We start from the raw sequence: 27,603 nt of genomic DNA on the forward strand, positions 1-27,603 counted from the left end.
CCCCAGACAGAGAACCTGAGTCTGTCTCCCCAGGAAATCGAGAATAATGGGCGGGGAAGGGCCAGTGGCAAAACTGCACCCGATTCTCCAAATTGAGTGCATTTGCCCTACTTGTGTGTTCTGGGGGAGAAGGGTGGCTAAGAGAAGAGATCCCTTGCAGCCCAGCACTTGCCCGCAGGTGTCTGTTTCACTGGGCCACCAAGGACCTCGGGGCACTGTCCCGAGTGCAGAGGAAGAATGAGGGCTTGAATTTGGTCTGAGTCCAAAGGTGTCTTCAGCTGAAAAGGCTCAAAGCGCCGGGAGTGCGGAGTGGGTGGAGGGGTAGGGAGGAGGGCGACACCAACCCAAAGGGTGACTGTTTTTAGATGCGGAGTAAGGTGTTGGGGAAAGATAATGAAACCGATTTTTGAAACCCCGCGCGGCACCGCTGGTTCAAGGGATCGCCAACGGGAAAGAGCTCCTGGCTCCGAGCGGCGTGTGAGCCGCGGTGGCCTGAGGCTCACAGGGTGCCTGGCTTCCCGGGGGGGGGGGGGGGGGGGGGGGAAGCGCCTGGAAGATGAACTAGGCGAGCACAAGTACGCTGAGCACTGACGGCGCTGCGTGGGGGAGACGCGTGGGTAGCTGCGGCCGGGGGACTCCAGCACCGCCGCCCGCCGTGGCGCCGCGACACCCCCCCCCCCCCCCCCCCCCGCCGCGGCGGGTGCACTCTCTCCCGAGCCCGGGGCCGCGGAAGGATATCGCGCTGCCACCTCTCCCGGGCCGAGCCGGAGAGCCGCGAGGCCGGCGCCCGCGCCCGGGCCGGGAGCTGCAATGGCAGTGGCAGCGGCTGGCGGGCGCGGGGAGCCGCCCGCTGATTGATGGGCGCCCGGCTCAATGAGGGGGGCCCGGGCGGGGGCGGGGCGGGGCCGGCCCTGGGCTGAGCCAGTCGCGGGAGCCGCGGGGAGGGGCGGGGGGGGCGGAGGCTCCGTGGAAATGTGTCGGTGACATTGAATGGGGAGACGGAGCGCGAGCGAGGCGCGCGCGCGCACACCCGCGCACACAGGGCCCCGCTCGCTCCGAGATCCCCGGCCACGTAAGTAACTATTAATACCGCCTCGCCGGGAGTTGCGGGCGTGCTGAGCTCGGGGATTGGCCTCGGGCACGATCGGCCATCCCCTTCAATTTTAAATACACATTCCGCTTACCTCGGGGGGAGAAAGAAAGAAAGAAAAAATAATAATAAAAGACGAAGAAGAAAAGCCATCAATTTTCTCCAAAACAGACCCCACCGGGCAATTTGGGCTTTTCGGGTAGGGGGAGACGGAGTTGTCGTAAATTATTCCAAGGCAAGATCCAGGTATCCAGCGGGAAAGGAACGCCGCAGGTTGGCTGGGCTGGGGGCGCATCCCCTTCCAGCGCCCGGAGGATCCCCCGGAAGCTCGTGCCGGGGGAATCGGAGACCGCCGAGCCACCCGCGTCCCTGCCCGCACTTCTCCCTTTTTTTTTTTTTTTTCTTTTTTCGGAGGACGATCTGGAGCACGAGCGAGCAGCGACAGCATGAGCCTGTGCTGACCTCCGCCCGGCGGGCCAACCCGGGCTTTGTCGCGGTACCTGCGCCCGGCCCGCGCCGCAACTCCGTGCCCGGCTTTTGTAATCTTTTGTTGGTAGCGCTGACCGCTCCAAGTTAAATGCTCCCTCGCTATTCTTTTTTTTCTGTTCTTTTTTTGTCTGTTTGTTTAAATTTTGGAGAGCTCTTGCGATCTTGGAAAAGCCTCAGACGCCATCTACAGTTAAAACGTAGGTAACTACCCTCTCCGGCGCCCCCTCTTCCACGCCCCCCACCCTTTCCACCAAAAAAGGGGGTGCAGCGCGGATTCTGTCTGCCGTGCGGCGCGAGCCGGTAGACCCGTGCTTATTTCCTTTTTCTTTTTGTTTGGTTTTCTAACGCGTTGAGACTGAGCCGCCGCCGTGCGCCCCTGGAAGATTGCACGAACTACGGCCGGGCTCCTCCGCCCCGTCTGCGTTTCGGAAGCCTGCGTGGGGATCGCTTCGGGAGACCGGGCGCTGCAGCTCCCCACCTTAGCAATCCGGTTACTCGCCTAGCTAGATCCGCGTTGGAAAGCGAGCGGGAGAGAGAGAGAAACTAAAAGTGCGGGGATTCTGCAGATCGCTGGCTGCTTTGGGGTAACAAAGGGACCCGAGTTGCTGCCGACTGAGCACCCCCGGGAGCCGGGCTCGGAGCAGACAAGGTGCCCGGCGGCGCCCATTTGGGGGCTTCTAACTCTTTCTCCACGTCGCCCCTCTCCCGTCCCCTCCCCTCTCGTTCCCTTTTAAAATCCGTGGCACCGAGGCGCCTGCAGCCGCACTCGCCAGCGACTCATCTCTCCAGCGGGTTTTTTGTTTGCCGAGTGCGATCCCCACACTCATGAACATACACAGGTCTACCCCCATCACAATAGCAAGATATGGGAGATCGCGGAACAAAACCCAGGATTTCGAAGAGTTGTCGTCTATAAGGTCCGCCGAGCCCAGCCAGAGTTTCAGCCCGAACCTCGGCTCCCCGAGCCCGCCCGAGACTCCGAACTTGTCGCATTGCGTTTCTTGCATCGGGAAATACTTATTGTTGGAACCTCTGGAGGGAGACCACGTTTTTCGTGCCGTGCATCTGCACAGCGGGGAGGAGCTGGTGTGCAAGGTAAAGAGCCCGGGGTTTGTTTTTGCTTTTTGTCTTTTAAAAAGATTCCCCGGCTGTTTGGAGGGGGCGGGAGGTCGCCGAGCCCCGGAGCCTTGGGGGAGGGAGACTCGCGGGATAATTACCCGTGGCCTCGTGAAATGGGTTTATTTATTTGTTCACGTTCGGCTAGTTGCGAAGTTTTTAGAGCGTTGCAGACAATGGGGCGGGCTGCGGCGGGGGCGTTTTGGGGAGAGCCTGGGGCGGGGAGGGCGGCGGGGACGGCGCGGGGGCCACGGCGGACACGCGTGCTCCCGAAGGCTCGTGGAGCGCCTGGGCTCAAGGCCGGGTCCCGCCGCCCAAGGGATTTCTCCCTGTGTCTAGCCCCCTCCCCTTCCACCGTGGAGTAGGGAATCCCCCGCTAATTTTAAGGCACTGATGACTGGGTTCCCTTCGCAGCCATTGTTCTTAGAAGCGTGCAGGTGTTGAACCTTTGTTCGGAAGGTGCCCTTTAAAAGACACACACAAAGGTGTCCCCTCTGGCGGAGCCAGGGGCCCAGCGCGGGGAAGGAGTTTACAAAGAGCTCTCTACTGCCTGCAGCCTTGAAAGGAGGGTTGGGGGTGGAAATCAAAGCCGCCAGCGCACCTTAGGGTGTAGGAAATAGTGAGCCCTTTGGGTCCTTCTCTCCTCTCCTTTTTTCTCATCTCCGGACTTCCGTGCCTGAACACCCCCCCCTCGCTCCCCCCACCCCCAGCCCACACCTCTGCCTGTATGGTTTACAGGCTGGCGTTTGGAGCCCCAGACATTCGTAGTGCTAATTCAGAGCCGGGCACTTCAGTTCCCTTTTTGTCTCTGACCCCCAACAGTGACTGGTGTGTGTGTCTTTGTGTGTGTGCACTCCAGAGGAGGGGGGATGAGAGGGGGGATAGTTGCAAAAAAAGAGAGAGAGAGAGAGAGAGATTGGGAGAGAGAGAGAATAGAGTAGAGCCTACCGCTACCCAGGCATTGGACATAGATCAAGAATTCATTGTCACTTAATTTTACATTTGCTCACTCTTGGTTTTCCTGGGGGTCTGGGGGGGGGAGGCTAGGGGGGTGGTGAGCAATGAGGACCTTTGCTGTCTTTGAAATGGGCACTCTGCACAGCTGTGCTACAAAAAAATGCATCACACTTTTACCATCAACCACAGACTGCTTTATTTCATAGGGGACTGGACTCTTGCAGTGTAAATGAGGGTTTTGTGGGGGGCTTCAGTTTTGCAATTGCTCAGTTCAGATCTCGGGAAAGTCAGGGACTCTTTAAATATAGCTCTCTCCTTGTACTGAGCATCTGGTATTTTGCATCTTCTCCCAAGTTATTGAGACTCAGAGCAACTGTGCCCGGTTAACCAAAATTCAGTAGGCTATTCAGAGCTGGATTGAATTCTCAGAAGACCTACAACGTTGCACAATAGGGGCGTCATCCTTTGAAATGAATGAATTCCACCGAGCTGCCACTGTCCTATGAAATATGCACAATCGCCCCGCAGTGAGTGTGTTCACTCCTTTTGCTCAACTTGAGTACAACATTTCAATATTTTTCAAAGGCTGGAGACGCTTGCACGGAAAGGCATTCTGCCTCCAAATTCTGCAGGAGCATCTTGCTGTTATTTCTTTGTTTAAAGGCAGAGGTGATTCGCCCCTGCTGTTTCTTTCTCCCTCCAGATTCTTCAAGGCATATTTCACTTGGGGCTGACCTTACAGTGTCATTCGTGGACTTGCTCTTTGGCCTGAAACTGTACTTAATCTGCTGGTTTAGTTATTGCAAAGATTGAATCAGCCCCTCACCAATTACTGTGTGGCTGTGAGCGTATTTAAGTGCAGTATCATTGTTCCGCTGGACAGAGGTCATCCCTTTAAGACACGGCAGCCTCCGTTTTCCTGCCTTTCTACCAGAGGTGACATGGGTGACGACTTTTTATGCAGCCATCCTTGTCCATATCCTAGGAAGCTCCAAGTGGTTTTTATAAGGCTGCTTCCATGAGCCACCCTCAGAAATACGGTGTGAACTCAGCTTACTGTGGGGCACTGTGAAATCTACACAGTGCATCAAGTTCCTTTTGATGTCTCAGAATATAGAGTTCATGTCTCCTAGCTCTATGTTGACCCAAGGAAAAATGTCTTTGCAAAAACTGATCAAATGTAAAGATGCCATTACTATAGAGGACTCTTGAGAGAATTCTACAGGATGCTATTTGGGGTCATTTAACCAACATAAGCAAGCCTGTTTATTGTCTCCAGGAACCTACTTTAAACTAGGCAAATGGAAGAAGGGAGCTTCAGGGGGTCTTTACCTTATCATTTTCATGGAAATGATGGTAGTACAGTGCAGATTGACATAATTAGTGCCTTGGCATAATGGGCACTTTTTTTTTTTTTTTTTGGTAAATGCTATTAATGATGGCCTAATCTTACTGCCTTATCTCAGCTGTCACATTATGTAACTAAGGTTCCAAATTAAACATTTAAAAGAAGCCGGCAACCAGGCTTATGGCTTGATTTTGCATTTGAAGGTTATGGTTTAAATACCAGTCCAACCCCATAAAGGCCTGTTATAGCTGCTAATAAAAGTTTGGTTCCTACCCATTTGGGAGAACCTAAGTATTTGTTTTGTTTTTCATGCTCTGTCCACCATCTTGGAATTTGATCTCTTCTACAAAGGGTACTGGCTATTTCTTGAAGCTGCCGTGAATGTTTCTTTCTTTTTTTTTTTTTAAAGAAATTTCTGTGTCCATTCAGTTTCTCATCAGTGGAGCAGGATAACAGATTGAGGGTGTTGAGCAAAAAAATCCCCTTTTATTTTTCAAAAAATGCAACTTGAAGGAAGAAGGAGATTGTAAATAATCTTAACTCATGAGCACTGGTGACCGGAGCCCGCAGCCTGATGCTTCAGAACACAGCCTGCCCGTTACATAACACAGAGTGTTTATGTTAGCCACTGCAACATGTCTATTACTCTCTGTGAAATTTTTGAGGCTTTACTTGGTTTCTGCTGCCCACAGCCTGGGTGTTAAAGTTGACTCAGGGCATTTCGGATTCCTAATTGAATGGACCTCTGAGGTCACTGCTCGTAGGTCATCATTTGACCATATCAGGGTGTGATTTGTGGTCTCTGGAGATAATGAAGTATTCATTCTTAAATTTTAGGTTATAGTGGTAGCAGCCGTGCCGTCTTCCTGAGATGCCTCATTATGGTTCATTCACAACGTTACTGTTACTTTGCTTCCTCGCCCCGGGTTAGCACCAGCCCTCTGAGGTTCTCGCTGTCCTTGTTGGACTCACCGATTTCTTTCGGTTTTTGATCCTAAGAGCCTGTGTGCCTGGATGGGTTTGGGAAGGTCTGTGAGTCCCCTTAAAATGAATCTCCTATTGTGCGTGCATCGGAGACTGGGCATTGTCAGCGAAGAGGGGACAGAGCTCTTACCAGCTTCTCCTGTGGGACCCAAAAAAGGTCAACGGTGTTCTAAGTCAACATCTTCCGTCTCTGAAGGGGAGGGAGGCCCAGTGACCCTGAGTGCTTTAGCCATCTTATCCAGATTATTGGGGGCCAAGCCAGGATTAGAGCCTCGGTGTGGTGATTTCTAGGCCACGCTGCAAAATGGGGATCAAGGAGAGGATGTTCTAACTAATGAAAAAGATTTAAGAAGCTAAATGGTGGTATGCCCGTAGCACTGAGTGTTGTTGGAGCATTCCTGGCCTCCAGTGCTTTCCAGCAAAGCCCCTCATGCCTGCCCCTCACTCCTGCAGGCACAGAACAGAGTCATGTGCCCACATTCCCAGGCAGATAGGAAAACCACATTCCAAACCCAGGGATTTGTAGTCCTGATTTAGTGGAGGTCTTAAAATGAATGAAAGCTTTTTCTTATGACCTCAAAAATTCTCGGTAGTGTTAATTCCTCTTAGGTTGCTTTCAGAAAGGTATCGGAGATGGATTTTCTTTTTAAACAACCCCACAATGAGGTGGCATTTCACAGGCTAATTTTGATTCACAGAAAATCATTGCATAACTGATTCATTGAGCTAGATAGCCGTGCAGGAAATAGAGAAGCGTGTCTGCTTTCCTATTACAGCCTGTGTCCTATTCCTAATTCTGCCGCTGGGGCTTGATTTGACTTGCTCCCTGAGCCTCGATTTGCACATCCGTAAAACGAAGGTACTGAATTAGATAACCCTAAGGCAGAGTCTACGTTTTTCACTGTTAATTGCTCCTGTCTTACAGTGCTGTGCAACGCAGTCGCAGAGCATAAAATATGTTGTCCACAATCGCTGTAGTGGTACAGAGATGTCCATTTCTGCTCCGTTTTGCATTTGGAAGGCGAACAAGGTGTCGTCTGTGCAGCTCGGGGTGGGCCACGTTCCGATTTTGCTTTTGTTCCTGTCTCAGCGGAGATGATCGGGACTTCCCGTTTGTGTGCTGTATGACCTGGCGCAAACCGCTTTGACCTTTATTTTCTCCTGTAATCCTCCCCACGCTGTGGGTCAAGCGCCATTTGCCCATTTTGCACGTGACCATTCGGAAGCCCAGAGAGATCCAGCAGCTTATTCAAGGCGACCCAGCTTTGGGAGCGGCCGGCAGGGCCGGTGTGGTCTGGGTCCGCGTTCGGTGTGCTTTCTCGTCCCCTCAGAAGCCTGTACGGTGGGAGGTGTCCGCACCCTGTGATTTTCTTGGTCGTACAAGAGGGATCGCTGACTCCCCGTCTTGTTGTGACCCCTGCTCTAGGTGTTTGATATCAGCTGCTACCAGGAATCCTTGGCCCCGTGCTTTTGCCTGACTGCCCACAGCAACATCAACCAAATCACCGAAATTCTCCTGGGGGAGACCAAAGCCTATGTGTTCTTTGAGCGAAGCTATGGGGACATGCATTCCTTTGTCCGCACCTGCAAGAAGCTGAGGGAGGAGGAGGCGGCCAGACTTTTCTACCAAATCGCCTCGGCCGTGGCCCACTGCCACGACGGGGGGCTGGTGCTGCGGGACCTAAAGCTGCGGAAATTCATCTTTAAGGACGAAGAGAGGTGAGTACCCTTCCTGTCCAGACCTGACACTCTAACAGGCCGTCCAGGAGTGGCTTGCGTGAGAGGTTGGAATGGACTATTTTTTTTTTTTTTGCTGCCTGCTGTCCAGGTGAGAAGAGAGGGTGGGAGGACAGGGGTGGGGGGTGGGGAGTGAATGAATATTGCAGCGTTCTAAGCGCCCTTGGAAAACAAGTTGCTGCTCCTCTAAAGGCGTTACAGGATGCTCAGAGGGCAGGTGCCAGGACACTCTGTGACCCGGTCGTTATTTTTGTTGTGGTGTCGTCAGCTCTGAAGGGTGGCTGCAAGCCTGTGTGGCGTTTTCAAGGTGCATGAGGCACGATGGCGACAATCGTGCCTTCAAAACGCTCGGGGCCTGGCATCAGTCATTTAGAGCCCATTCGTCCGTTCCCTCATTCAGGAATACCTCAGGGTGCATGTGGGTATCAGTAAAGTGTGCGTGTATAAATCACAATTCTCAGTACTCTGAAGATCCGTGTGCATGAGCTAGTTGACTCACCTATAAAGGAATGTTCCAAGCCCTAAAAGAAGATGATCTCCCGGGTCGGATGGGAACTGGGGGCTGGGATGTGAGTTTTAACTAGGACTTGGAAGGCAAGAAAGATATTTTATAGGAGATGTGATGTCGGACCAGGCTTGAAAGATGATGAACATGTTACGGCCAATGTGGGCAGGACCCGTGTTGCCGGTGAGGAACCTTCCAGTGCAGATGCACAGCCGGGTGAAGGTCTGAGTTATTGGAGGCGACAGCTGGACAGGCTGCTGGGCATCTGGGTTCCATTCATGCTTCTTCCATTAACTCGTTGCGTTCTGTTTAGCAAACCCACTGGGGCCTGCTTTGTCTTCCAGCTGACTTCCATGTTAAAACTCTTCCAAGCCACTTATTTTTCTCTTTTGAAGAATGTGCGTTCTCAGAGGGGTGGAGGCCACGGATTCATATTCGTTGCCGACTCTTCCAAAAATTGTTCTAGAGTTTCTACACACGTGGGTCGTGGAGTTACCACGACTGCCTTGGGCATCCTCACCTCCTACTAGGAAAGTGGTTGGTGACGTGAAAGTCCGTTGTCACAGAGCTGTTAAGAGCCATCTGAGTGCAAAGCCAATACGTGCCATTCATTCACTCACTGGGCAGATCTGTGCGTCTGGTGCAGATCTTCCTGTCAAACCTTCCTACCTTCCAGTCAGTTTGGCCTGTGATATTGTAGGCTACTGCTTCTCGACGTCGGGTGGTGTGCACTTCGTTTTTTGTTTTGTTTTGTTTTGTTTTTTTCATCTTTATGGGTTGAGCTAATTGGGAAATGTCTGGGAAGCATTGTGGGATTAGCAAAGGTAAAGGGCCTGTGGTTACTTAACCCAAATGGGATAATTTCATGAGCATTTGCAATCCAGCTGAGTATTCAAGGTTCAGAGGGCCCGTGGCCACAGAGATTGGTTATTGTTCCACATTTTCACCCATAAACAGATATCTTAGGCATTTGCGGCAGCCAATATCCTGGTCTTTTATAGTGCACGGATTTGACCCTTATTAATAAACTGAAGAAGAGGGAGCCATTCAGAGATCTAGAATCTGGGGCCACCCTTCACCATTTCTCGTCTTCAGCTCAGATGTGTCTGCCCTCGGAGCCTGGAGACTCGGGTTTGTACCCTAGTTTCATCTTTAATACTCTCTGACCATTTAGATTGGTCCCCGCCTTCTGGGCTCAAGTTTCTCATCCTTTTATTGTCCTGGCTCTGTTTTATTGGTTCTGAGGTTTTTCTGCGTTACAATAGATGTGTGTGCTTCTTTGAATATTCTCATTGGGAAGTAAGTTCGGCTGTGACTCCCAGCAGAATCCCGACAGAGATACTGTATCCTTCTGTGTGCCACCTTTCGTGGACACGGAGTAACTCTAACTTCTAAAATGAGAGGTTAACAGGTTACTGTTGAGCTTAATTCTCTCTGCAGGTTGGGGGTGGGTATCCTTGTGTTCATTTCACAGAGGAAGACTCAGAATGTGGGCAATCTCTCCGTGACAGACAGGAAAGAGTAGAAGTAAGGACATGTGCTCTGTTAAATCAGCTCTCAAGAAATTCATCTGCCTGCCCTGGGCAGTAAGGGCAACGATGCCCTCTTGCACGGGGATCCAGGTTTTTAAGCATCACCTTTGATCGTGTCTCTTTAGAGAGGAATTTCACACAGCAGCGAGTGTAGGGGATGGTGCGTCCAGCGATAGCACTATGGTAAATACATACTTAGGAAGTAGGTCACAGTAGGGTGGACACCCCCAGGTCAGAACAAGGGGGCACGTGTAAACTCTGGGGCCTCCAGGGGGCCATCCTTCAGTCCTGTCATGTTTGTTGCTGCCTGGAATCAGAGCCCCAGGGGTGAGGGTGCTGGCCCCAGTGCCCACAGCTCGCTGGAAGCAAATAAGGGGCTGAGTCAGACCTGTCTTTCCTTTATGGTGGCAAAGCGAAAATCCTTGATGTCCCAGTGCCTAGAGAAGAAATACCAAGATGTCGGGGTGCCTGGGTGGCTCAGTTGGTTTAACATCCAACTCTTGATTTTTGGCTCAGGTCATGAGCTTATGGTTCCTGAGTTGGAGCCCCATATCGGCCTCCATGCTGACAGTGTGGAGCCTGCTTGGGATTCTCTGTCTCCCTCACTTCCCCTCATGCACACACCCTCTCTCTCAAAATAAATAAACAAACTTAAAAAAAAATAGAAATGCCAAGAGGTCAGAAGCTTCTGACACAAGGACTGTGCATTTCTGGTGTTGATTTTGGAGTTTGTGTTGGACATTTGCAAAAGAGCATGACCCTTTCTAGAAAGAACTAGAAAGAAGTATCCCATGTGAATGTGAAACCAGAATACTTCACCGGAGCACGCGTGGCAAAGCTAAATCCTTTTTAACTTTAGAGAGCAATTTCCTTCTGAGAAAGGAAACGTAAGTGACAGGGAGGAAGCTGGTCATCATCTGTCCCTGGCGTGTCTGAGAGCACCTGAGCCCCGTGCAGCCTCGCATCCCTGCGGGACTGTCAGGGGGGAGGATGACTCCTCATCTGATTGGCGAGGTGACTGGGTTGCACAGGAGCTAAGTGACCTTTCTCAAGGTCACTGCCGGCATGCCCATGGAGCTGGCCTGGAAATCCCACCATTTGACTCCAGAGCTCTTTCCCTATCCCTCACCTTGCTGAAGTCTCGGTGGACTTGTCCTTCTTAGCATGACCGGTGTCTCTGTCTGGGCAGCTCTGAGAAGGTCGCTCTCATTCTCAAGGACACTCTAAATGTTCTCATTGGTAGCCGATAGGAACTTTGTTTCCAGCCAGCTGTCAAACTTCTTGTGAAAGAGGAATAATGCCTTGTAGCCTTTCTCCCTGTTGTTTTGGTTTTTAACGTCTCGTTCTCAGAGTGTGAGTCTCTGGTTTTGTCACTCAACGTGTTTCTCCCTCCATGTGTCCAACAGCCATTGGGTTTCGCAGCAAAGTTTCTCTTTGTTGGTCTGCACAGTGGCCCGCATGGAGCAGCCCGCCCGTGTTTTGAGGGGGGCAGCGGTCTGGGACCTCACTGGGACCTTGCTGCTGGCAGCTCTCGCCATCCATGCTAATCAGCAGGACCTCCTCAATAGGTATTTCGATAGCACTAGAGCCTCTGCCTCTCCTGACATCATGGCACCTGTAAGAAAACAATGGGTTGAATTGGAAAGGCCTTTGAAACGTTGAACGATGGAGTCTGTGTCTGTGTTCGGACCCTTTATGCATTGGTCCTATGGGGGAAAAACACAGAGGAGGCTTTTGGAAGTCCTGTGTTACTAAGCTTCCCATCACCAGACCCCTCCTTTGCGCATGGCCTTTGATCTCTCAAGGATGTGCTTCTTACTGGTTGATTCTCTTGCAAGGGGTTGAAGGTGAAAGCCCTCGCCCCCCCCCCCCCCCCCCGGGTTCCCAAGGAGACCGGCCTGTGAGCTGACTTCCTATGCATGAATTTCCGATCCTGGACTGTAACTGAATCCATGACCAACCCGTGAGAATATTCTTGGTGGCTCTGTGAGGGCCATCAGTCCAGGTTCCCAGAAACAGCTCTGAAGATGCCACCCCATGTTCTGTTAGGGCCTGATGGCAGTGTGCCTTGTCTCGCGGTGTTGAAGCCGCAGCACCTCAGATTCTTTGGCTTCTGTTTTATTTTGGTTTGGGTTCTAGATGCAGATTGTCTCTACCTGTCATTAGCTACCCGGTCTGGGAGGAGTCCTTTAATGCTTCTGAGCTGCGGATTCCTCAGAACAGAAGTAAGGTCTGCATCCCTGTTGGTGGTTGTGAGAGCTGAGTGTCGTGATCCAGAGGCGCACAGGGTGGGGCAGGGGCTCGCGATGGCCAGCAGCTCCTAAAGTCATGGATAACATGGTGCCACTATGGAAGAGCCGTTCCCAAGGCGCCGGAAGTGCATCGAGAATGGGCTCCGCCCCTTGGGCCGCCATTTCACAAGGAGTGAACCCTTGAGGGTCTAAGGGTTCAGATTTAAGCCACATTGCCCTCTCGGTTAATGACAGGCATTGCATCAGTGTTGCGGGGAGGGGGTGGGACCGGTGACCAGCAGGGCAAAAGCGCAAAGGGCGGGGTGGATGGCTCAGCAAGGCCAGGAGGTAGATGAGATGTCCGCAGGGGAAGGAGCGTTCGAGGCGCATGTGCTCCCTCGGCCCCACGCGGCCCCTGTGTTCCCAGCCTTTTGCTGCTGTCTCCTCCGTCCCTGGGACGTTTCTGCAGGACAGACCTGCAGTTTTGTTTTTGTTTTGAGGAAGTTAAACCCTTACCCTGATTGGGCTCACTCTGGACACACCCTTTGCATCCACAGTTTCGGCAGTAAAATCGGAGATGGGCTGATGGGGTCAGAGGGGCCCCCTGTGGGTGGGAGCCCTGAATTAGATAGAGGGCAGTGACCGTGCCGCTCTGCCCGGGCAGCCCGTTCTGGGAGGCCTCGTGTTTGAATTTGAGCCTCCAGGGGAAGGCCTCAGGCTGGGAGAAGGCCCCTTACTCCCACGGGGAAGCCGAGGCACTGGATTCTAGGCCCTGCTCCTGCCCTCCTTACTGAACTTAATCTTGAGAAGTTACATAAGCTCTTCTGTCCAGATTGCCTCATCTGCAGAGTGGAAGTAACAAGGAGACTTTCTTTGTGAAATTAAATGAATTAATGCGGGTGAACCCGGTGCTTGGAACCTGATCAGCCATCAGCAAGCAGTAGCTCCTGCCGTCCTCACATCCTGTGCACTTAGTGACAGGATGACACTGGGTGACACAGGGCCAGCTCGCTGACTCAGATGTGGGGAGCCCTTTAAGCTGCTGCAGCCTGGGGCTCCCACCGTGGTGCCTGCTTTGGCCAGCTTGATTTCTCTTCTCCCTTGGGACAAGGCTCCTTGCCACCCCCCTCCCCCAGCGCCCTGCTCCCCCGGTCGCAGTTCAGTGTTGACATTTCACCGCACAGAAATACCCCATGTGAATGGAGAAACATGCCTCTGTACATGTTTCTTCTTTGGTTAGAAGATTTTTATCTCTTGACGTCACAGGTTTGATTTCCTCTGCTTCGTGGAAGCTAATCAGTGCCTGCTTCTGCGGGAGGGAGGCCGGACCCTTTTTAGAAACCCCACAGCAGCCCTAGGGGCCCTCGTGTAACCATCTACCCGGGCACCCTACCCATGTGTCCTGTGGGGCCCAGGCCTTGTGTTGCCCTGACCTGCCAGTCTCTCTCTCTTTCAGTATCTAGCAAAGTATAGAGATCTGTCCTGCTTTCTTTCGTTAGTAGCGATTTACATTAAGTGGCAAGTTCACCGTATTTCAGGAAAATATCTTACCTTTTTGCTTCCCAGGAGACAGAGCTCCTGGAATTCACTTATTTATGTGGACCACTCTTATGTACTTCAGGCATGCCAACCCTTGGGGAAGGCTCACTCCCCCACTTCTCCCTGGATGGGTAAGCGATCCCCTCCCCACCACAGCACCCCTGCAGTCTCCCCTCCGCTCACATTGTACACGTGCATCCCTAGACCGTCCCTGTCTCTTCCTGGGCTGGGAGCTTCTTGGGGACTGAGGCTGCCTCGGTTTCCCTGCTGCCGGAACACGGTGGGCACTGCGTGAACGAAGATCTCCTTTATTGAGCGCGTGCGTCTCAGATTGGATTCTCATGACGGAATGAGAGAAGAGAGAAATGGGGGTGAGTACAGATCGTTGACCTCTAGATCATTCCCCAGATTGGGAGCCCCTGAAAGGCTCCGTCTTATCAGTCTCCCACGGAGACATCTTTGCAAAGAAAGCTCCTTTCAGCCTTCCGCCTCAAATGAGAAATTAACCCATTGTTGCCATTTGGATTTAATGATTTGTGCAGAAAGACATTTGAGACAGTGCGGTCAGTGTCTGTGGTCAGGTGTCGCGTTTATGAAAAGCTTCTCTAATCACAGTGAGAGGGGAGAGCATCCTCAGGGTTCCTCGCTTAGAAGTGGGCTAAAAGTCGGCATCCTTCAGTAGGATTTCTGGCTGAGCTGCTTACTGCTTGGGCTTAATCAGTTAGTTGACGGGCTGGACTGAGACCCTGGGAAGGTGAGGCCAAGGGCACAGCCGTAGGAGTTTTTACTGCCTCACTGAGCTGTTTGACCTTGGCCTACCTCCTCTGACATGGGTTGGAGATCGTGAACTTCCAGTGCCCAGCACGGTGCCGGGCGCACTGCAGAGCCTTAAGAGGATAGCGGTCATGACTGGTCTTGGTCATCAGCTGCTGGCTTTGGGCCTCACCACCCAACCACCCGGAGGTCCCTCTGTTTACTCAGCAACCTGTCACGGGCCAGGCACTGTTCTAGGTGCTGTGGAAACTGCCGTGGCAAACGAGACGGAAGGCTTTCCCTCGTGGGACTTACAGTTTAGTGAAATAATACCTAGATACACCATGTGCCAGGCCCTCTTCTAAATACAAGGGCAGTTAAGTGAACTGATTTAATCCGAATTAACTACTCTATGTATATTCACCAGCTTAAAACCAGTGAGGAGGGGCGCCTGGGTGGCTCAGTCAGTTGGGCCTCTGACTCTTGATTTTGACTCAGGTCATGATTTCAGGGTCATGGGATTGAACCCCACATTGGGCTCTGCACTGAGCACGGAGCCTGCTTGAGATTCTCCCTCCTCCTCCTCCTCCTCCTCCTCCCCCTCTGCCCCTCTCCCCTGCTAGCTCGCAGGCTCTCACTGTCTCTCAAATTAAAAAAAAAGAAAAAAAACAGTAAGGTAGTGCTATTATCCCCATTTTATGGATGAGGGAACTGAGGCTCAGGGTCCCACAGCTAATCAGCGGCAGGCCTGGGGATTTATACCCAGAATACGGGACTCCCGAGCTTAGGCTCTGGAAAGACCACACTGGCTGTTGGAAATGGACACCAGCTAAAATTCCGCCCCTTGTGTCTGATCCCCAGAAAGAATTTTCTCATGCAAATAGGCAACAAGTAAACACCAGCAGGGCCTGACCGGCCGGAGTCTAAGTGAAGCTCAGTGCTTGACCTTCTCTGAGCAGTCATGGGCCACTAGTTCATTAACCCCCTGGACAGTCCTGTGATGTCCCGTTCTGTTTCATGGAGTGGTTTTGTTTTCTGTACAGAACTGTGAAATGGGGTCTGTTTATCTTTCTGTCTTCCCTATCTAGCCCAGGACTGGCATTGTAAATACTTGGTGAATGTCTGACAGTTGTCTAAGTGGGTATGTGAATAGCCCCCTACGCCCAGGAGGCATAAATATTATAAGAAAAATCCCCTAGAGATATTGATGGCAGGAGGCAGTAGATGGAAACACATTTTAAATGTCCTTTATCCAGTACTCTTGGGAGTTTCTCTAAAGCATGAAATAGAGTCCAGCCTATTTGAAATTTTCTGGGACTGTAGAGAGTGCAGTTCTTAAGCAGAATCATGCCCGGATACTCTGAACTCCAGACAGCATGTTGGAGCTGGGGGCATCTGAGAGGTGGGAGTCGTGCTACTTTGCAAATATTGGTTAAGCATCTATTTTGTACCACATACAGCGCTAGGTGTTAGGGGTACAAGAATCGCTAAGGGGAGTTGTTGCCTGACGGAAGACAGAGTGTAATAGTTACTTTTCGTACCATGTTACAGGTTGCGGGTGGGCATGAGAGAGCTCTGTGGGAGCGGGAAGAGAATGTTCCGGCGGTATAGTAGGGTGTAGAGAATGAGCGTGTCAGTGAGGAGATAGGTTCCTTCTTGGGTTAGTCTGAGTGAAGTAGAGAGAAGGGGAGGGTGTTGGGAAGGCCAAGAGACACGAGTGAGCCTGTGCAGGGGGGGATGATGTACTGGTGGAGGGTGCTATATGGGGGTCAGAGATAAGACTAAAGAGGGAAGCACAGGTCTAGGGCCTGGGTGCATGCCCTCGTCCTTAAACTTGACCTGAAATCCAGGAAATGCTACTGAGGGGTTTTTCTAGACAGGACAGGGTGGGGTCAGGTTGTGATTCTGGAAGCGTATGGGCAGAATGGACCCGGGATGGGTATTGACTGAGGCTGAACCAGGCCCCAAGCGGTGGGATCAAGGAGGAGTGGGTAAGAGGTAGAATTAACCCCAACCCTTGGATTTTTACAAATGAAATGAGGAGGGAATGTCCTTCTCCAAAGTTCTACAACGTGTTGGCGGTGTGACCCAGAGCAGGGCTCAGGTTTTCTGGTTCCCAGAATTGGTCTAGTATGTGCCTGGGCCCTCTGGGTGAGGCCCGGGTTAGGACTCTGCCAAGTGGAAATCCCTGCCTGGCCCAGCGCTGGACCGCAGCTTCCAGTGCTCCCTGGGTCGGTGGGGTCAGAGGGACTGGCCTGAGCCCTGCTCCTGCCCTGCCAGTCGTCCTGGGTAGGAACGTTCTGGACCCTGAGTCAGCCTGACTACGTGGCAGGGCCGGAGCAGGAGCTTGAGGGGCGCCTGGCTCCCTCTCCCTGGGAGAATCCAGGTTGGGTGGCCCCTCGGAGCAGTGCTGTCCTGCCCTGGCAGGAGATTGCCTGCGGAGCCTTTTCTGAAAGGCTGGATCGATTGACTCGGAATCAGGGGATCCTTTGGGATCGCGTCTCCCTGCAGAGGAGCAGGAGTCCTGAACGGAGGACTAAGGAGGAGCTCTGAGTGGCGCTGCCTGTCTCCGGGTTCCCCGTCTGTTCCTGTGGAGACACAGGCTGCCCTCGGATGGTGTCTTCCTGCAGTGGGACGGCCTCGGGGGTGGGATGCGATGGCTTCCCCGATGTCCTACAGTCATAGTGTGTCAGGGCTCAGACGTGCACCAGCACGCAGACAGCACAGGCCTTTCTGTTGTGGCCGGCCAGCGGTGCTGTGGAAACATCTGGGTGCTTGAGTCGGATCGGGCTTCTCATCACGACCGTACTGTTCCCTAGCAATTTCCTTCATCTTGGTAAGCTGTGATTTTTCTGGTGCATCACACGGGTGCAGGAACCACCCCCCCCCCCCCACCTCCCTGACTGTGGTCAGGTAGTGAGAGGATATACCACCTGGGAGAACCAAGCAGCCCCTCCCTGTAGACTTCCCTCACCCGGACCCAACATGCCTCCCTGTTGGTTACCTGCTGCCCTCTTGCTGATCTGGAAGCAGCCTGAACTTGGTGTCGGTCTGGTCACTGAATCTACAGGATCCGGTACGTCAGTGGCTCTCAGGGGTAACTGTTGGAGAAAATCTGCGCACTCAGGAAGCAGAGAACTCGAATGATGATTTATCTGGCAGAGTTTAGCAGCCTGTGGCTGTCACGTCGGCTTGATGGCAGCCTACGGTGTGGGACAGTCCGTGGCTGGGCACCCCCAACGGTAGCCCCTGGTGGGACCCTGGCTTGCACAAGCCAGCTGGCAGCCAAGGGAAGCTTTTCAGTACTGGGCAGAGTGAAGCCAGACTTGGCCGCAGTTGACCTGTCTCACTTGACCCTTCGCCTGCTTGGACACCACCCCCCCCCCCCCCCCCCCCCCAGCCATGGAATGGCCTTCAGTGACTTCTCTGAATTCCACTGACCTCAGGACACCGGACTTCCCGTCCCAGCCAGGCCCACTTGGTCTGGCTGAACTCCCAGCCCAGCCCCACCCCGGCCCACCCTATCCTGATCCCTTCCTGCCGGGAGCCCAAGGTGGTGTTTAAAGGTTTAAAGACAAAGCATGATTTGCTTGGCCAGGCCACTGTTGACTTTTTTGGACAGAGCACTGATTTGGAAGCTGAAAACCTGGTTTTGAGTCCCAGCTCTGCCATCGCTTGCTAGGTGGCCTTGGGCAAGTCACATCTGCTCTCTGTGTCTCAGTGTTTTCGTCTGGGAAATGAGAGGGTCCAGCCACCTCTCTCTGCCTCGTGAGCTTCCACAGTTAGGTCACGTGAGTGTGGGTTTTTGTCTGTGATCTAGTGCTCAGTAAACCTGGGGCCTTCCTTTCACAGGTTTTCTGTCTTTGTCACTCAGGAAATCTGTGTTGCTGGTGACAGGATGTGTTTTGGGGCGGGCACCAGCACGAACAGCCTCCAGATGTGGACTCAGAACTCTGTTTCCTCCGTTATTCCATCTGCGGGCTAGGACATTTAATCCCCTGTGCCTCAGTTTCCTTATTTCTAAAGAGGTTTGCGTGTATCATAATACTTGCCTTTCAGTTTTGTTATGAGAAATAGAGATGTGGACTGAAAAACTCCCAGCACCTAGTAGATGTCTTATTCACGGTCGCTGTTGTTGTCACCATAATTGTCATTGTTATTATGAAGCTGTCACGGAGGAGACAGTGCAGTTCCTGTAGTTTCGATTAAAGACAATTTATGATTGAGAATTTTGAAGCAGGTATGTTTACATTGTACAGAAGGGAAACTGAGGCTGAAAGGTCTGGCTGTGGTCACACTGGTCTTGGGCCTGGGGCCACGGGGAGCCATGCAGGCCTCGGCTTCGAGTGGGTGGGACACTGCTCCTTGGAGGCCGAAGTAGAGCCGTATCCTGCCGGTCTGGCTTCCTCACCTGACTGGGGATCTGATGGCACAAGGCCGGTAGCCAAGTGCACAGGCTGCCCCAGCGCGAGCCTTTTCCATTCAGAAATTAAAGCAAAGCAGGCTGGTTCCTGCCTGTGCCAGGGACGAGTTGCAAAATGCATGCAGGGATCCAGATTCTTAGCCAAGTGGATTCCGCCCCAGGCTAATGGCTCTTTCCTCCAAGAAGCTGCCTGGAGGTCGCCACTGTCATTCGTAGCTTTTTTGGTCACAGCAGTTGTCCACCCTCCCTCCCTCTATTCTTCATGTACCATTCTATTCCCACTGCCTCCCGGTAGCCCACTTTGATTTCCCTAGGAGTTAAGGAAGTGAGAAGAGTGAGCAGGGCACATATTTGGGGGTAGAACATTCCAGGCCAAGGGAGAAACCAGTGCAAAGGGCCCAGGAAGGAACACGGGCAGAGAATTCACATCCACTTGGATCTGCCTGAGGCTTGTTCCTCTGTCTTGTCTCGTAGGCTCTGGGGTTGAAGAAGGGGTGGGGCTTATTATCTTACTAATAAGATGGGTTAGAGTTGCCACCATTTCTTTGCAGATTTCCTGTGCTCGGCTTTTCGGAAGGTGCTTGCGTTGTTTCGTTTAATCCCCATAAAAACGGAGAAGATGGCTGTCACACGTCATGTCCCTAACCCCGGTGCCTACTTTAAATGCCCTGCCCATTCGTTAGTGGGACATTTGAATTCCTAGGACCACCGTGCCCTTGTTGATTGTTCTGGAAATCGATTCCTTTGCCTGGGAATTTATGATCAGGGTACAGCAAGAGTTGATGGAGGGTTCATTTGCATCGTCCCTAGCGGCCAGGTGCAGGTGCTCTGCCAGGCACCCCTCCCCCCACGCTCTGAAGAAGAGAGAGGGGCAGCCCTGCTCCCCAGAGGGGGAAGCCAAGCCCCAGAGACCTTCTGAGGGTCCCTGCAGTTGGGCGGCAGGTCCGGCGCTGGGACTACAGCCCAGCCCCAGGGTCCCGACGTGTGCACCCCGAAGGTTCTGGTTTAAAAGACGCACTCCAGACTGCTTGCCTTGATTCTCACCCAGGAGTGATGTAAACAAGTTCGGGGTGTCCCGAGAAGGAGACAAGGTCAGAAGAATGCTTGCGAACCCTGCCCTTCCTCCCCATCTTTATTCCTAGGCTTCTCTTCCTCTTCTCGCCTCGCCTGCCTGGGATGTCGGTGCCCCTGGCCCTGGGTGGGTGTGTGCTGCCCCGGGGAGGGGGTCTCGTGGACGGGGACGCCCTGGCTGCTGTTCCCTGGGCCGGGTGCTCGGGTGGGTGGGGCAGGCCGAGGGCAGGGGGGGCTGGCTGCCTGGAGCCGGGGGAAAGGTGAGCGCCCCGCCCCCAAATGGCCTCACTGGCCTTGCTGGCTCACCCCTTCTGAGCATTGGGCTCAGCATCCACATAAAGGGATGACAGTTGCTGCCTTGGAAGCTGATGTTAGAAACTTTAAAGAGGAAGTATATGTAGATACCTGGCGGGTGTTTAAGGGCACACTCTGGCACATCGCACAGTGAGCCGAACGTGACAGGTGGATCCGAAGCCCGGCTTCTGAAGGGAGGCGGGGGAAGTGGCCGGTGGGGGGGGGGTCAGCTGGGGCGGCGGGGGGGTCAGACGAACATCAGCAGCACGTGGGTGCCCTTTCTGTTACGCTCTCGGGTTCACTGGGTATTTGCACAGCCACCAAGTGCTGGAGATGGAGGGGGAGAGAGGTGAGTGCCGGTGAGTGGGTTCCTCAACAAGATTGAACCCTTGGCCATGGGTGAAGGCTTTTTTCCTCTGATCTGGCGAAGGGTTCCAGAAGAGGCGTCGGGGTGGAAATAGGGTCTCTGCTGCCTGGGGGAGCGGGTGGGTCACAGGGGGAAGGTGACCGTCGCCGTCAAGGGTTGCGTCCTGGAAGGGGATAAGTCTGGAAAAGGGCTGCAGATGTGGTTTAGCATAAGGAGCTTGAGGTGGTGACGTCTGTCCCCTGCAAGGGCTCCGCCAGGAGCAGTTCATGGGTCTGAAGGCACATCTGTACCTGTACTCACCCCGCCAGGGACTGAGGTGTTGGAATTTACAAAGCCTGTTCCCGTGGATGCTCGACCTGACATCCTCTTAATCCCGGCCAGGCGGGCAGAGCAGGGCTCTTGTTCCTTCAGAGGTGAGCACACTGGAGCTCTGAGGGGTTCCTGGTGTGACTGTCCCTTTCACTCTGATTGACGTGGTGTGACCGTCCCTTTCACTCTCAGAGGGTCTGCTATGTGGCAAGCCCCGGTCTGGGTGCAGGAGATACAGCCATAAAGAGAGGCGATGTTCTCCACATACAAAGCGACCTCAGCCACCTTCTCCCGAGCTCCTGGAGGGGGCAACGAGGTGATCGCCCTTGCAGGGACCGCGGGAACCAATGCAGGACTGAACGACGATTCCCGGCGCCGTTGTGGGGCCTGCGAATCCTGCGGGCGGGTGCTACAGGATGTAGGATGGTCAGCCAGGGGCTCTTTAATGAAGCTCCTTTGAGCAGAGACCTGAAAGAAGAAAGAAGGTGAGCAGGAGTGAGACGCCCCTGGATCTGATAGGAGAACATTCCGGGCAGGGGCTGGGGGAAGGCGTGCACAGAGACCCCAAGGAGCACTGTGGCGGGTGGTCGGTGTGTTTGAGGGACCGTGAAGAGGCTGGAACGGGGCGGGGGGTCAAGAGGCCTGGGGCTCACCTCGCAGCCTTGGGGAGAACGTCCCCCAGACCCACTGGACACCGGACCGTCCCTTGCTGCACAGCTAATTACCGTTGCCGCAGCAGCTCGAGTTATTCCTGTAGGCATTCTGCTGTCACGACAGTGACCTTGGAGGCCAGGAGTCTGGCCAGCTCCTGAGCCAGGCGGGGCTGCTGCTGGTGAGGGTCGGGCGAAGGAGGCTGTTGAGGGAACCTCCCTGGGCTCCCTCTCTGGGTTTCCGTGACTCAACTCCTATCCCGGAACATCGCATGAGGCTGGTGTGGGTCTGCCCCACCTGCCGCCTTAGGTTAGAAAGAGCAGCAGGAAGAAGGAGATTTGCTTTCCAGCAGCCCAATTCCAGATCAACACATCTAGGCCCTTCCTGTGTCTTGAGATCATTCACTGAGGAGGGAGGAGAGGAACAGAGCGTGTGTGCTCCAAGTTGTAGTGGAATATGGGCGAGCAAGGAACGAGGGCGCGTTGCTATAGATGCGAATCCCAGGATGTTAAAACGGGCAGAGACTTTCAGGCTGTCTGGTCCAGACGGATGTGCGAATGCGCTCAATGCTGATGAGCTGTCCAGTGAAAAATGGTTAAAATGATATATTTTATGTATACTGTACCATAATAAGAAAATTAGGGGCGTCCAGGTGGCTCAGTCGGTTAAGCGTCCGACTTTGGCTCAGGTCTTGATGTCATGGTTCGTGAGTTCGAGCCCCGTGTCGGGCTCTGTTCTGACAGCTCGGAGCCTGGAGCCCGCTTCGGATTCTGTGTCTTCCTGTCTCTCTGCCCCTCCCCCACTCACATTTTGTCTCTCTCTGTCTCTCAAAAATAAATAAAAAGAAATTAAAATTAAAAAGGACACTACCTTGTCCAGCACCCCTTTTCAAGTTTAAGAAACAAAAAGATTGAGGGGCGCCTGAGTGGCTCAGTAGGTTGGGCATCCGACTTCGGCTCAGGTCTTGATGTCACTGTGAGTTCGAGCCCCGCGTCGGGCTCTGTGCTGCCAGCTCGGAGCCTGGAGCCTGATTCCGATTCTGTGTCTCCCTCTCTGTCTGCCCGTTGCCTGCTCACACTCTGTCTCTCTCTCTCTGTCAAATATAAACATAAAAAAAAAAAAATTTAAAAGAAACAGAGGGGCGCCTGGGTGGCTCAGTCAGTTGAGCGTCCGACTTCGGCTCAGGTCATGATCTCACAGTTTGTGAGTTCGAGCCCCGCGTCAGGCTCTGTGCTTGACAGCTCAGAGCCTGGAGTCTGCTTTGGATTCTGTGTCTCCCTCTCTCTGCTCCTCCCCCACTTATGCTCTGTCTCTCTCTGTCGCAGAAATAAATAAACATTAAAAAAAAAAAAAATAAAAAAAAAAAAAGAGATTGACTTCCCAGAGCCACACCACAGGTAAGAGATGTAGTGTGGCCTGGAATCTGCCCCCCCCCCACCGTCTTCCCCGCCCCCCCGCCCTGGGCTCCCAGCCCGGTCCCTTCACCAGTGACACGGCCATTTATGGCTCATGGACAGAAATGAGTGCAGGGGAATGCGGTCACTCCTTAGTCTTTGAGACTTCTGTAATCCAAGTATGAGATCTTAGAATCAACCCAGGGTTTCATCACATGTTTTGCTTATAGAGCGCTAACTTGATGACCCTGAACCTCGCCTTGCTTCCGTGGCTCCCTGTGTAACCTTGGTGACCGCCCTGAAGGGGTAAGCCCTGTCGCCCAAGGGAGAAGGCGGATCAGTAGTTCATGGACCCGAGTCACAAGCTCGGATCTGGGAGGAGAGCCCTGTGGCGGTTTTTCCTCCTCCCCGGCCATTTGAGCCCCGTGGCGCCTCTGGACGACGGGGCGCGTGCTCCGGTGCGCACTTCTGAGATGAAGGAGGCAGCTGTTGCGATGACACCGACCTCGCGGGACCTCGTAGGCACTGTCCGTGAGGCCCTACCCCCTCACTCCGGCCCCTCCGCCCTGTCCCTTGTCACCTTCGTGGCAGGCATTCGTCTGTGTGATGGAATGGGCCCGAGTCTGCCGTCTGACAGCTCCTGGACCTGAGCCGTGGAGGGTTCTGGACGGGAGAACAGGAGGAGGATTTCCATCCTAAGCTCTGGAAGGTAGCGGTACCTAGCTTTCCACTCAAGGAACGGCAGGGCAGGGAAGCGGGAATTTTTGGAAGGCCCCTGAATCAAGGAGAGATGCCGGTCTTAGGGGCTTATGGTGCTGGGTCGGGGGCAGCCGTCAGCCTTGAACAAGTCCTTTCACATCTCGGTCCTCAGCTTTGTTCACCGCAAGTACGTATTATTTTTAGGAATTTAACTTCCAAAAGTATTTACTGAGCCTTATTTTATGCCTAGTGGTCACGTCAAGCCCTGCTGTGCAGAGACGGGTGCTAGGCCCCGGGGGCTCTGGGTTCAATGTGGGTTTTCTCCATCTCTGTTCAGGAGTGCATCCAGGAGGGTCCCGGAACCCGTCAGCCAGCTCATTCGTCCTTAAATGGCAAGGGGCAGGGGCACCTGTGCGGCTCAGCTGGTACAGAGACCGACTTTGGCTCAGGTCATGATCTCGCGGTTCACGAGTTCAAGCCCCACATCGGGCTCTGTGCTGACAGCTCAGAGCTTGGAGCCTGCTTCCGATTCTGTGTCTCCTTCTCCCTCTCTCTCTGTCCCTGCCCCACTCGTGCTGTCTCTCTCTCAGAAATAAACAATAAATAAATAAATATGTAAACGGCGAGGGCAGATCGACAGACATACCCCTGCACTCGTGAGAAATCAGCATCGTGCGTGAGTTGTCACAGGTAGAAGATACAGGCAACCAGGTCACATTAGTATTATGTAAGTCAGGGACCAGCCCCTGGGAATGTGATTGGCAGGACGGGAGGCAACTTCCACAGCAAATCTTGGGAAGGGGAGGTCAGCCCTGGGAGGGCTTAGCTGCTGGTAACGGATGCCTGCTCGAATACATTCCCCAGCCCTGCTCGTGTCCTGGAGAGGCAGCTTGGTATTGGGGAAGGAGGGACAGGTTGATGAAGCAAAGTGTGGGGCAGGTCTTCTCTATTCCCCAGCTAAAGGGCAGTGAACAAATTATTCCTACTCAAGCTCTCTGAGCCTGGATGTTCTTACCTGTAAAATGGGATCATAAAATCTTCCATGTCTAACAAAAGGACTGTTAATAAAGCCAAGATACCGTTGAGTAAAAGGTCCTTCCATACCGTGTTCTATCACGTCAGCCGGAAGCTTGCCGGAACGTGTGGACAGAGCTTCTGGGAGCTTCCCAGTTGGCTGGATCTGAGTTCAAATCCTGTGACTCCCCATCACTACCTAAGGGCGTCTTTGAGAATAGCACTGGATCTCTTACTACCTCATCACTGAGATGGGGAGATAATCAAGTCATTTAGAGTCTGTTTACTTGCTGGAGGTGTGGGACCCTCCCACCCCCAGTAGATCTTAGGGCTCTTGCAAATTCCCTGTCACTCTTGTTCACTCCTGGGGCCCCCTGCCCTGGAACAGTGTCTGGCACCTAGAAGGCACCTAGAAGTCATGTTTGGCTGGTTGAATGAATGAATGAATGAATGAAGGGTTTTGGAAACATTCAAGCAGGAGCTGTGTGATTTGACAGTGATGAGATTCGTGTGCATCAGAGCACCCGTAGGAGCTCACGCTTTCCTCTCTCTTGCAGGACCCGGGTCAAGCTGGAAAGCCTGGAAGATGCCTACATCCTGCGGGGGGACGATGACTCCCTGTCAGACAAGCACGGCTGCCCGGCTTACGTAAGCCCAGAGATCTTGAACACCAGCGGCAGCTACTCGGGCAAAGCAGCCGACGTGTGGAGCCTGGGAGTGATGCTCTACACCATGTTGGTGGGGCGGTACCCTTTCCATGACATTGAGCCCAGTTCCCTCTTCAGCAAGATCCGGCGGGGCCAGTTCAACATTCCAGAGACTCTGTCGCCCAAGGCCAAGTGCCTCATCCGAAGCATCCTGCGGCGGGAGCCCTCAGAGCGGCTGACCTCGCAGGAAATTCTGGACCATCCTTGGTTTTCTACAGATTTTAGCGTCTCGAATTCAGGATATGGTGCTAAGGAGGCGTCTGATCAGCTGGTGCCGGATGTCAACATGGAAGAGAACTTGGACCCTTTCTTTAACTGAGCTCACGCCCCACAGAGACTTAAGCAGGTACCGGGAGCGAGAGAGGGCAGAGGAAAGTCCTTCCGGGGCACGCACGTCGCCTGGCTTGGTGTTAAGACAGACACTGACACTCAACGTTTTCTCGGTTCAGAGAAGGAGAACCTTCAAGGAGCTGACCGAACATGTAGCATGGGGGCGAGAGATGTGGGGTGGGAGTCTGGGGTCAGGTCGGAGGGGTGGGAGCCCCTGGCGCTTCCCGCTTCCCTGACGCGGCCCCCGGAGCCCACCCCTGCCAGCGGGGCTGTTTCTGCCTACCCCACTTTTCATTTGTTCCAAAATAGTTGCAGATCCTGACGGAGCCCAAACTCTCTGCCTCAACCACACATCTTGGCATCGCACTGTTAGCTTTTAACTTCTTGTCACGATTCAGGGAAGGTACAATTGGCCAAGGATTCTTTCTTTCTTTTTCTTTCTTTCTTTCTTTCTTTCTTTCTTTCTTTCTTTCTTTCTTTCTTTCTTTTTTCGTTTTTTCTTTTTTTTGAAACAAGCCAGCCACCTACCTGATAATTATTAATGGGGTTCATTTAAAAAACAATTCGGTGCACACAGACTGACGTGAAACCTGGGTGCTAAAGCTAAAAGAAAATAAAAGTCCAGTTTGTGTCTCTTAATCGCTCTTTTCAACTCATTTCTTCTAAATAAACGATTTGCCATCCTGGTCAGGAAATGACACGTTGATGCTCTGCTCCCTGAAGGGGGAAGAAAAAAAAAAAAAGTCTGTCCTTTAACAAAGTGATTCTGTTTTGTGTCCACGGGTTTGTGGCAGGAAGCTATTAGAAGTCAAACTTCCAGAGGCATTACCGCTATTAGAGTTTAAAGAAAGGAAAGGAAGGGAAGGGAAGGAAAAAAGAGAAATCCACTCCCGAATTTCTTTCCTTTGAACAAGGAGGGCTGCCTTATAGATGGTCCTCTCTGCTGGGACGATGGCACCGGGGCCAGGTTAGCGGGAGGGGCATATTGAGAGGCCGAAGCTTTTCGCAACACTCTGGTCTCAACGAAACCTCTTGTCTCTGTTTTATTGGATGACCAGTGACGCAGAGCAGGTTGTCGCACGTGATGAAATCCAGGGCAGCTATTTTGTTTCCTTTAGGAAGAACGATCCTTTTGGCTCGGAAGGCCCTCTGGTTTGGACAGAAACCCTCGGTAGAGACAAGCGGGAAGAAACATCAGCTGAAAGCTAGGATGTTATAAATACAAACAGCTCTCTGTCCCAATACGCACCTTTGTGTTTTCAAGAACTCTTCTATTTATTAAGGAAAATGTCACATTGTGATGTATTAAGCGAGTACTTCAATTACGGGTTGACTTGGGATGACGTTACATGCTGTAGTTAACATTTATATATATATATATTTTTTCTCGTTTGAGTATCTCTGTCCCTGAAATAACCTTTTGTTTGGCTTTTCTAGATAGCTTTGTTTGATTTCGAGTGGCAACTGTTTTTTATTACGGCTTTTCTATTGCTGTATGATACAGAACACTTTTGGCATAAATATTTGTGTTTCCAGTACCTCAGTTGTTTGGATTTTACCGCCTGTATACGTTTTTGTGAAATGGTCATGTTTTTGGGTAGGTAACACGTGGACTCTAGTATGTAAATGTTACTTGAATCTGTGCTTCATTATAGTATGTAGCATGTATGTGCAGACCTTGGATGCTTTATGCCTGTTCAGCAGGGGCTCAGCCTTCACGTTCCCAGGAGGGCGGCTTAACCGTTCATAGTCAGGAGACAAGGCGGCCATGATTCTATTTTGATAACGGAAGATAACAAAGGAGAGAGGTTTTTGTTTGTTTGGGTTGTTTTTTTTTTTTTTGTTTTTTTGTTTTTGTTTTTGTTTTTCACATTCTGAAGATGGTGCTGTGTCAAGAAGGACCTGTTTTTCTTCCCCGTCCCCTATTTTTTAAGTACCCTGTAGGAGGAAAGGTTGGTGGCATGCATGCTGGGAATCTATGGCCTCTGGTGCTTTGTCCTGTATTTGGTTTAATGTTTTTGTCCTAATCTCTTCAATCAATAAAATTGTGCGTATTTAACTAA

General features: G+C 52.6%; 1 protein-coding gene across 3 annotated transcripts; it reads left to right on the top strand.

Moving 5' to 3' along the window:
* The first annotated feature begins 1,013 nt into the window (after window positions 1-1,013).
* Window positions 1,014-27,603, top strand: TRIB2 (tribbles pseudokinase 2). 3 transcript variants are annotated; one of them, XM_086700053.1, is made up of 3 exons: window positions 1,014-1,072; window positions 7,411-7,703; window positions 25,061-27,603. In XM_086700053.1, the coding sequence occupies exons 2-3, from the start codon at window positions 7,549-7,551 to the stop codon at window positions 25,527-25,529; spliced, it is 624 nt and encodes a 207-aa protein (XP_086556179.1). In that variant the 5' UTR covers window positions 1,014-1,072; window positions 7,411-7,548; the 3' UTR covers window positions 25,530-27,603. The 3 variants fall into 3 exon arrangements, with proteins under 3 accessions (XP_086556179.1, XP_086556178.1, XP_086556180.1); XM_086700052.1 differs by lacking the exon at window positions 1,014-1,072 and adding an exon at window positions 1,079-2,674; XM_086700054.1 differs by lacking the exon at window positions 1,014-1,072 and adding an exon at window positions 6,763-6,843.

This window comes from Puma concolor, chromosome A3, assembly GCF_028749965.1.
Source record: "Puma concolor isolate L17-30 chromosome A3, mPumCon1.1.hap2, whole genome shotgun sequence".
NCBI lineage: Eukaryota > Metazoa > Chordata > Mammalia > Carnivora > Felidae > Puma > Puma concolor.

Bases quoted from the DNA above. Each gene is read 5' to 3' on its own strand.
- TRIB2 (XM_086700052.1), top strand. From the start codon at position 2,405: ATGAACATACACAGGTCTACCCCCATCACAATAGCAAGATATGGGAGA. The intron at 2,675-7,410 runs GTAAAGAGCCCG...CCCCTGCTCTAG, and splicing joins GGGAGGAGCTGGTGTGCAAG to GTGTTTGATATCAGCTGCTA. The intron at 7,704-25,060 runs GTGAGTACCCTT...TCTCTCTTGCAG, and splicing joins ATCTTTAAGGACGAAGAGAG to GACCCGGGTCAAGCTGGAAA.